Genomic DNA, 10,230 nt, shown 5'->3' with positions numbered 1-10,230 from the left:
GTTGATATTAGGGTTAGGTTTTTTTTCTTTTTCTGTCTTGGAGGATTAGGGTTAGCCACCTGAAAGTTTTCATTCATTCATTCTGAGTTCTCACAAAAGCCAAAAATGCAAGTTCCTCTTCTCGATGCCAAATTCTCTCCCTCTCTTTTTCCCCATTTTCTTTCTTTCCTTATGCTTCTTCTGTTAGCCGAAACCTTCTGATCACCCTACTCACCTTCTCTGTCGATCCCATCCTCCACAAAACCTCCATAGTTGATTGCCAGAAAAGTCGAATCCCGAAACTCACTACTTGTGCCGATTTCTCCAAAGCCAAAATCCTTCGGTATTTTTGTTTCTCTTGATCAGCATTCATCTGCTCTAAACCCTTGGTACTGGTCGGTAGCATTATTCCAAGGTTATAGCCTCGAATCGTCATCTTCTTCACCACTTAAAAAGCTGAAATACCATAAGACTTAGGGGCTTATAGCCGAAACTTGAAATCTCCTGGATTCGGGTTCTGCCATCATTTAGAGGATAGATCTACATCAGATCTGCATAGAAATCAAAGAGGAATAAGTGGTAAGTGCTCATTACTTAGATCTAGTCTTATTTCTTTCAAGTCAGAAAAAGCCAAAGTCTCTAAAGGTTAGAGAGGCTGTCGATTTGGGCTTGTAGCTCTAAGGGATGTTATAATTTTTTTATTTTGATAATAGTGTGATCTAGAGGCTGCTGATCGAAGGCTTGGACAAGTGGAACGACTGGATCTAAACCTAGTCGCTAATTTCGGCAAAGGTAGGATCACTAGTGCTAAGGTGCTTTTGGCCGATTATGGTAAGGGGGTTAATACGTAGTTCATTTTTGATAGTTAGATTAACGTGTTAGTAATCCAATTGTAGGCAGTTTGTGTGTGTGGATCTCGTCAGCATATCGTCCAAACAGGTGTGTAACTGACACCCTTTCATAGTCTAGATCGGCAAAAGCCGAAATGCCGAAATGTCAAAAAACTGGTATTTTGTGGACTTACGAGTGTGCGAATGCTCGTGAGGTAAATCATTAACATTTTTGGTAAACTAAAATGTTTAGACTGCATAGTGCATGATTTCTGTGCCTTCGATATTTTTGGGCTTTATGGGCCAAAATTAGGATAATGGGCCAACGGGCCCAATTCGGTAAGAACCCTCGTAAGTGTTTCTGTTAGTATGTGAAAGGTGGGAATATGCATGAAAACCCTTTAAAACTGATAAAATTACTGAAATACCTTTATAGGTGGACACTTTACAGATTTACCGCTAGGAGTAAAATTACTGATATACCCCTAGGGTTAAGGTTGACCTGAATGCATGTTTGACTGCTATTATTTACTGCATGCCATGTTATTATTATTATCTGATGCATGGGACTGGGATATTGATGGAGGAAGTACTGAAAGTGGCTTGTCCATGTACTGGAGGCTTTGCCTCAACTTACTGATAACTGAGCAGCAATGCTGCAACTATGGAGTGTAGGGCTGGATGGGTTGAGTTATTCCCTACATGGAGTGTAGGGCTGGTACGGGTGGAGTGTAGCGGTTGGTTATAGGCTGGGTTGGGCTTGCATAGACGAATATGTCTGATTTGTTCTGGAATGGGCCTCTAGGCCATGCTGTTATCTGAAAATGGGGCTAAAGTCCAGTTTATTGTATTCTGAAAAGGGCTTCGGCCCAATACCCACTGTTATCTGAATGGGCTTAGGCCCAATGGGCTTGAACTGAATTGGGATTTGGATGGGTTTTCCTTACACACTGAGTTTTCCAAACTCACCCCTTTCCCTTCCATCCTTACAAGTGAGCCCTAGTTGGTAGACTTGGAGCTGGGCGGGATTCAGAGTGGCCACGAGGATTAATTTCTATTTTTTTAAGTTTCACAATTATTATTTTGATTATTTTGTTTCTGGTTTAAGTTGTAATAAGGCTGCTCTTTTTATTAATTTATTTATTTTGGGTTATTAAATTGGTTAGCTTTAGGGCGTGTTTTATAAAAGTTTCCTATTTTCAAAATATCATGATAACCGAGCAAAGCTTCCGCAATGTAAACGTTTCAAAGGAAATGAATATTTTAAATAGACTTAACTTAATTAAATATTTGTGGACTAGTAACAGGCATAAAGTGTGGCAATGGATGTGTGCATGTCTAGGATTGGATCCGTGAAGAGGTTGGTACTTAAGCAGTCCAACAGACTCACCTCCTCTTTCTGGCTTCCTACCTGGTGCACAGCTTCCATTCACTTTAACTTAAAACAAAACATTCTTCAAACCCTAAGAAAGATTTTTGGATAAAACATAACTTCTTTAGTAGCATTCCCCATGTGACACACTGAATTCGGCCGTAACATCTGGGCCGGGTTTGGGGTGTTACAAAAATAGACATGAGGTAAGAGAATTTTAGTGTTTTAAGAAAAAGGCATTTTAGTTATTTAGTAATTAAATGAATTAAAAAGTAAAAAATCAAGCCAAAATCCTTGTCCATCTTCTCCCCCTTGTGCTGAAATTTAGAAGGGAAGCCATAGCTTGGGTTTGGCCACTTCCAAGCTCGATTGTAAGTCCATTTTGCCCCGTTTTTAATGCTCTTTACATTTTTGAAGTCGTTATCACTCGATCTGTCTATTTCTACCATTAATTTGAGAAATGATTAAGGTCTAAGGTCTGAACCAAGTTAGATATATGTGTATTTTGATGTCTAATGGTAGAAAATGTGTGTTTGGTGTATGATAAACAACTTTTGCTAGGTGATTTTTGATGAAAATGTAAAAAGGACCAATTTGTATAAAGGTTATAAAATATGTGTAAAAGTGTGATTAATGAAAATTGTAGGCTGTTATAAGCATAAACGAGGTTTGAATAGGCTTGGGAATTGAAGAAATTGAATATATTTCAATTTACGAGCCTAGGGACCAAAGAGTAAAAATGTCAATGTTTAGGGGCAAAAATCTAATTTTGCCATAAAGTGATTTTTTGAACTGATTTTAGTAGTTTGAATAATAAATGAGTTAAATTTACTATTATAGATCAAGAGAAACAAGGTGTTTGACGATTACGTCTAATTTCTACTATTTTTGTACCGAGGTAAGTTCGTATGTAAATAATGCATTGTTTTAAATATGTTTTAAATGCTTTATTATTGTATAAATTGTGAATAACCCTTGGACGTATGTGAAAAATTTATGACAAGCATGATATCCCTATTGAACTTTAGGAATAGATAGAATACAAATGTAATGACATTAGGGTTACTAAGATTACGTGTAAGACCATATTTAGGCTATGGCATCAATATGAGACTTTGTGTAAGACCATATCTGGGATATGGCATTGGTATGGTACTGCGTGTACGAGATTTCCAAGTATCCTTTAGTATTCCAAGTGGTTCAACGGGTAATTTAATGATGTATGTCAAAGGTGAGTTATAGCAAATCCAATTTTAGATGTATCAGGTATGTACATAAAACTCATACATAATGTGGTCGTTATGTGATAAACCCTCAGTAAGGTTATGATTGAGTAAGTTATGATTATAAGATCTTAATAATATTTATGCCAATTATCATCATGTTAATTGTATATTCAATGTTGGGGTATGATGTCTATTACTAAGCTTGGGGATCAGAGACTGTCAGAGATCCACTCACACTATCAACTGATTATTTTGGGTACCAATGAATTTGACATTTTGAGTTATGGCATGTATAGGGACTTAGTCATTTTGTTATGTGTCATAATTGATTTGGCCAAATGTATTGGCTTTTTTTGGTTGATAATTCATTTTGAAAATGGCCATTGAAATTGGATAATATTGGTTTAAGTATATATGCATCTGATGATGTTTTCAAGGATGTGGAAATTTGCATGGTTTAAGTTGATAAGTATGTGATATTTGTATGTGGTAAATGCTAGCTTGTGAATGATGTGTGGATGTCTTGATTATGACTGAATTGGTTGAATGTAATTACTTGGATTAGTGTTATGTTTTGCTCTGTAAGTGTGTGCATAAAAGGATGACAAAATGGCTTGGTAAATAGCCTTGTTTTTGTCCACACGGGTAGACACACGGGCGTGTGTCTAGGCCATGTGTGACACACGACTTGCCCCATGGGTGTGTGTTTCGGTTGTGTGTCCCCTGTATCTTAATTGTTGCAAAATAAAATGATCAGAATTGAGAACACGGGCCGAGACACGAACGTATGTCTTAGCCGTGTGGATGACAGAGTCTCAGGCACGGGCGTGTGCCCTGGGCGTGTGAAGTTTGCACCTATTTTATGAAAAGTTATTAAAATTAAATCGACCACAAGGCCTAGCAGACGGGCGTGTGACTTGGTCATTTGTCTTTAATTTTTTTCTTGGGTGATAAACAGAGAGTTACACGGGGTAGGGACACAGGCATGTGTGACCACACGGCCTGCCTGCAATAGCGTGTGGCCCTTAAAACATGAAAAATTTTCTAAGTGTTGTGAAATTTTCTAAAGTTCTCAGTTTAGTCCTGAACCGCTTCCAATGCATGTTTTGGGCCTTGTAGGCTCGTTTTAGGGACGATATGAATGTTTATGAAAAGTTTTAAATTTGGATGGAAATTTACGTCTTGGTTTTGTATGATCGCTTTTGTATAAGTCCGGTAATGCCTCATACGCTATTTTGGTGCTGGATACAGGTAAGGGGTGTTACATTTAACCTGTATCTATTGCTGGAATAGGGTTACGGAGCATTACCGGAGTTTATATTTCGAAACTATCAAAAATTTAAAACATTTAATTCACAACATCAATCAATGCAAAACCAACCAATTTTTCACATGTAAACAACAGTCAAAATGCACCAAATAATGCATCCACAAGTTGAACTAATAAGGTATATGTGCATGCAACCAATACGCCTAAAAGGCAACTAAATCACAACAATTAAACATGTATAACCATATGCATAGTTTAGCCAAAAGTTCAATCAACTTTTAACTAAGTTTATGCCAAAACTTACCACTTTATTTACCTATCAAATTCAGACCAAAAATACCAAATTGGCCGTTCGACATTTAGCACCATTAGACATTTATGTCCACTACATTCGAAATACCACAATGACCATATTCATCTATGTCAAAGAACATTCCATTACACACATTTTAAATATCATTTCAACATCCATCATTTAAGCATCATAAAGACTATAAAATCAACCATCATAAGGTCACATATATACCATAATTACAAGCCAAAACATAATTGCTATAACATCAACCAAAACACCTATATATGTGCATATTTAACCAATTATCATTTAACTTGTTTTGATGCCAAAACATAACATAATTGATACATAACAACCATACCAATGTTGGTTATTTCAAAACATACACAAATTTAACCATGTTAACCACAACCAACAAGTTAATAATAGTATCTTAAGTACATCAAATCCAAGGTAACATTTCATGCCATAATCATTTACCAAAATGACATATATACCAAACTCATCAATTAAACATTAGACATAGTCCACCTATACATGCCATTATAACCACGACCAAATCATAGAAATATACCGATAAAATTGATGGATAGTGTGATGGATATTCGACTAGCTTCCAACCCGATCGAGCTTCTGATAACCTAAAAAGTAAAGAAAAACAGCTACGTTAGCATGAAGCAATGAATGCTTAGTAAGCTTGTATAAACTTTAGTCATATCAATCCATTTCAGATATGAAATTTATATTGTAACACCCTAAATTTTGGGGTTAGAATTTTGAATTTTGTAACGCCCCAAAATCCTATGTATTTATTTTTGTATCGTTATGACACAACTGTGTGTCTGCTTTAGTGGTTAAGTATCCTAGGAAGAGTCTGAGAAGTCTTGGGTTCAAGCCTTGGCTTGTGCAATTATTATTTTTATTTTGGATAAGCCCTTTCTCTGGTCAGTAGGTTCTTAAATAAATGTGGGTTTTTATGTCAGGAAAAGCCTGCTGGTCTAGGGGATAGGTGGCGTGGCATTGTTACTGAAGGTCTTGAGTTCAAGTCCTGCTATGCACAGAGGTGTTTTATTTTGCTGCTAGTGTCGTGGAAGTGTTCTAGCTTAGCCAAAACTCTGAGGAGTTAAGAGGGGAGTTCAAATTAGATGGTGGAGAGATTGGAGGAGAGTTTTGAGGAGTGGATCAAAGGATTGGTAGACGGTTTGAGTGAAATGGGGAGGAAAATTCGAGATTTTGAAGTGTGGGAGAGTTAGTGCCGAGTTGGTATGCTAGCCACTCAAGAATTCGGCTAGGGATTGGTATGTTTCCTCTCCTCATTTTCTGTTTTTGACTTTTTTCTTTTTGCTTCTTTTCACTTCTTTGTTTGATGGTCGAATATTGCTATTGAGCATTTGGGTACTTTTCATGTTGGTCTATTTTGGATTTTCTCTTCACTATAGTGCCTTTACTGATTGATTTTCTCCTCTTCCTCTACTCCTCTAGCAACCATTCTCTCAGTTTTCTTTTCTTTAGCCGAATCTTCATTCTCTCCCCTCCCTCAATCGGTTTTGTTTTGGTTGATTCTCTGCTCTCTCTCTCTCTCAAGCTTTGGTTGAATACTCCCTTTTCCCTCTTCTTTTTCTCCCAATTCTTTTTCTCTCTTCATTTTGTTATTTGGCCGAATACTTCACCTCTCTTCCTCCTATTCTTTCAGTTTCGGCATTGTCATTTGATCAATCGATTTGAGTGACTGTGGTGGTACGAGCCTTTGCCTCTGTCGTACTTTGTGTTTGTGGCTCTCAAGTTGAGTGTAGGTCGATTGCTTCTATCTCCTATTCTCGGCTTTACACTTTGGTAAGTGATTATACGCTTGGTTCAGACTATGTGTGTGTACAGTAATGGTTAATAAGTTTCATTGGAATGCAGGTAATCTTTAAAGGGCTGGTAATCAATCTCTTATGATGGGTATAGGGTGCAAGCCTAAATCGGTTGACTAAGGCAAGTGGTAATCTATCTTTTAGATAAATATTTTAAGAGGGGTTGTTTTAACCCTATCGTGTAGTGTAACACCCCAAAGCCAGCCTGGACGTTATGGCCGAATCTGGTAATGTCACATGAGAGTGTTTTTGAAAATGCATTGACCTTAAAACCGATCTAGTGATTATCTTTTGCTTAGTTCGGGAAGACATGGACGAATTGATTTTCTTTAAAACATTTCTTTTACGCAGAACCTTTTGAAACCCAATAATTTTCAAAACTATTTTTATTTACGAAAAATCTTAGTTTATTTTAGGAAAACTGTACTTTGTTGCATTGCAGTTTGTAAATCCATAATCAACAGTTCAAAATCCCAAATTAAAACCAAGCAGTCCCAAAGTCCATCATACATAAAATACCAACAATAATTAAGTGATGTAACCATAAAAATCATAAATAAGCAGTTCGGACGTGGTAGTCACCATTGTGCCCTCGGCTACACCAATCCATCAAGTCTGGGGATTACATACACAGATTAAACAGAAAAGGGTGAGTTTTTGCAACTCAGTGTGTAATCCCTACAGAAACCATGCACATAGCATAACATCCAAAATCAGTCTTTTATATAAACAATTCGGGCCTTAGCCCATTACAGAATCGGTGTGAGCCTTAGTCCACTTAGATACAGAATTAGATACAAAATAAGGCCTTAGCCCATCTCAGATATACCATGCAAAATAGAATAGAATAATAGAGTCCTACCCACTAGCCTCTACACACCAACTCCGTCCAACCCTACACACCATGTGGGGATAAAATCAACCCACCCATCCCTACACACCATGTTGTACCAAAGTGCGGCACATAATCAAATAATTGTAGTGAAGCTTCTAGATATCAAGCTTAAAAGCCTTTCAGAATACTTCCTCCAAATAATACCAACCCAACCCTGATGCAATGTAACATACAAGTATGACATGCTAATATGCAATTTAACAGATCGTACATTCAAATCGGTACACATGATAAGAGTAACATGCTAAAACACATATATCACATAGTCAGATCGTGTAATCAGAGGTCAAAATAACTCTTACCGACCCTACAGTATGTCCCAGTTGACTTGGGCTACCCGAGCAACCTTACAGAGTATTTCAGAAAACTGGGCTCACGTACCCATGTGCCCTGCCCGTGTGACCCACACAGCCCAAATTGGCCTTGGACTTGTGGATCACACGGCCTGGCCCAGAATTCCACACGCCCGTGTGGTTCACCCGTGTGGGCCTACATGCCCGTATGGCCCACACAGCCCAATTGGTCGAGGCCGTGTCTCGCACATGACCTCACAAGCCATCACACAGTCATGTCATGCGCCCGTGTCACGGGCACACGGCCTAGTTCATCGACAACACGACCGTGTACTGCCACATAGCCTACCACACGGGCTACCACACGCCTGTGTGGTGTCAACAGTTTCATTTTTTGGCTTTCGCTGATTCTCATTTTTTTGTGTTTTTGAGTGCACACCTGGTTCGTATTTTTACTTTTTGCAACCCTAAGACCACCGATACCTAAAATCAAGATATTCAACCTTTAGAAATTCTACAACTAGTCACCAACAATCAGTCCCCAAAATGAAAAATTGACTAACTGCTTCAAAATGATCACCACCTTGAATCAACTTGACGAAACATTGACTCCAGCCTCCTAAATGACTCCTAAACAGCAGTAAACACCATTTAATCACTTAATCAGAGCAACACTCCATAGAAATAAACAGACACTTACCAACGATTACCACGTCTAAAAGTCACCAACGTTGGCTATTACAAAAATAAAACGGACAAGAGGAAGGCAAGGGAAATTTCGACAGTAACAGAAATAGGAGAAGGGAAATTGGCAGCAAAAGAGGGAAATAGGAGGAGGGTAGCCAAAATTTGCCAAAATGAATGCAGAATGCCGACAAAATTGATAACCCCCTAATCTACATCCTTTAATTCCCTCCACTAACCCGACCACTCAAAATTTTGGTAAAATACAAACTCCTAGCCGAAATTCGCAGCAAAAATAATCCTCTTGCCACTACAGAGATTCGAACACATGACCTCCAGCTTAACAACTCACCCTTAACTACTAGACCAGCAAGCCCATTCTGACATATTTTACAAACAATAAAATATAAGCCTAATGGACCAAGTTCAGACTTTGTTTTCATTAAAATACCAAAATTTACCCAAGGTAAGGCTTGAACTTGGGACCTCACACACACACCCAGAACACTTAACCATTGAAGCAGATACACAATTGTGTCAAATTAATATAGATACATATACAAGTATTTTGGGGCGTTACAACTCTACCCCCTAAAAGAAATTTTCAGCCTAAAAAATTTTACCTGATCAGAACAGATGAGGATACTGTTGACGTATCGCATCCTCAGGCTCCTACGTAGCCTCCTCAGTGCTATCGTTATGCCATAGAACCTTAACTAGTGGAATAGGTTTCCTCCTCAGAACCATTACGTCGCAATCCAGAATCTGAATCGACTCCTCCTCGAAGGTCAAATCTGGTCTAAACCCGATGTCCTCCACAAGAACAATGTGCATTGGATCAGAGCGATAGTGTCTCGACATTGAGACGTGAAACACATCATGTATGTGATCTAACTCTGAAGGTAGCTCCAACTGGTATCAAACTGGCCCCACTTGTTTCATAATCCAGTACGACCCATTAAACTGAGGGCTTAGCTTGCCCTTGTGACCGAACCTCAGTACTTTCTTCCATGGTGATACCTTGAGGAAAATGAAGTCTCCTACTAAATACTCTATCTCCCGACGCTTCAGATATGCATAGGACTTCTGCCTATCAGAAGCCATTGTCAATCGATCTCAAATCAAACGGACCTTGTCCTATGTTTCTGAAACCAATTCTGGACCCAAAATACGTCGTTCACCCAACTCAGTCTAGCATAAGGGAGTACGACACTTAGGACCATACAGTGCCTCATAAGATGCCATCTGTATACTAGATTGGTAGCTGTTATTGTAGGTGAACTCACTACAAGAAAATAGACTTTTACCGGTTCTTTTTTTAGCCTTTAGCGGTGTTCTTAAGCGTTGCTAAAACTATCAGCGGTCTTTTCACAAGCGATGCAAAAAACGTCGGTATAGGAAACACCACAAATTTATCCAAAAAAATGCCGCTAAAAGCCATGACTTTTAGCGGCACTTTTTTCATAAACGTCGCTAATTTTAGCAAATTTCAAATGCACATTTTTCACCAATATTGGCCCTTCCTGCATT

General features: G+C 38.4%; 1 protein-coding gene across 1 annotated transcript; it reads right to left on the bottom strand.

Moving 5' to 3' along the window:
* Positions 1 to 9,372: 9,372 nt before the first annotated feature.
* LOC107952389 (uncharacterized) lies at positions 9,373 to 9,804 on the bottom strand. Its single transcript, XM_016887649.1, has 2 exons — positions 9,721 to 9,804; positions 9,373 to 9,612 (listed from the first exon to the last, which is right to left on the bottom strand). Exons 1-2 carry the CDS (start codon positions 9,802 to 9,804, stop codon positions 9,373 to 9,375), a joined length of 324 nt encoding a protein of 107 aa, XP_016743138.1.
* Positions 9,805 to 10,230: the final 426 nt, after the last annotated feature.

The sequence above is a fragment of the Gossypium hirsutum genome, chromosome A02 (genome assembly GCF_007990345.1).
Source record: "Gossypium hirsutum isolate 1008001.06 chromosome A02, Gossypium_hirsutum_v2.1, whole genome shotgun sequence".
Lineage (NCBI taxonomy): Eukaryota > Viridiplantae > Streptophyta > Magnoliopsida > Malvales > Malvaceae > Gossypium > Gossypium hirsutum.
This window is presented reverse-complemented; position numbering and strand designations above follow the sequence as displayed.

What these genes read in the sequence shown, in the direction of transcription:
- LOC107952389 (XM_016887649.1), bottom strand. Translation starts at nt 9,804, where the DNA reads ATGGCTTCTGATAGGCAGAAGTCCTATGCATATCTGAAGCGTCGGGAG. An exon ending in GAGACTTCATTTTCCTCAAG is followed by an intron (nt 9,613 to 9,720) that starts GTATCACCATGG and finishes GTTTGATACCAG; the next exon opens with TTGGAGCTACCTTCAGAGTT.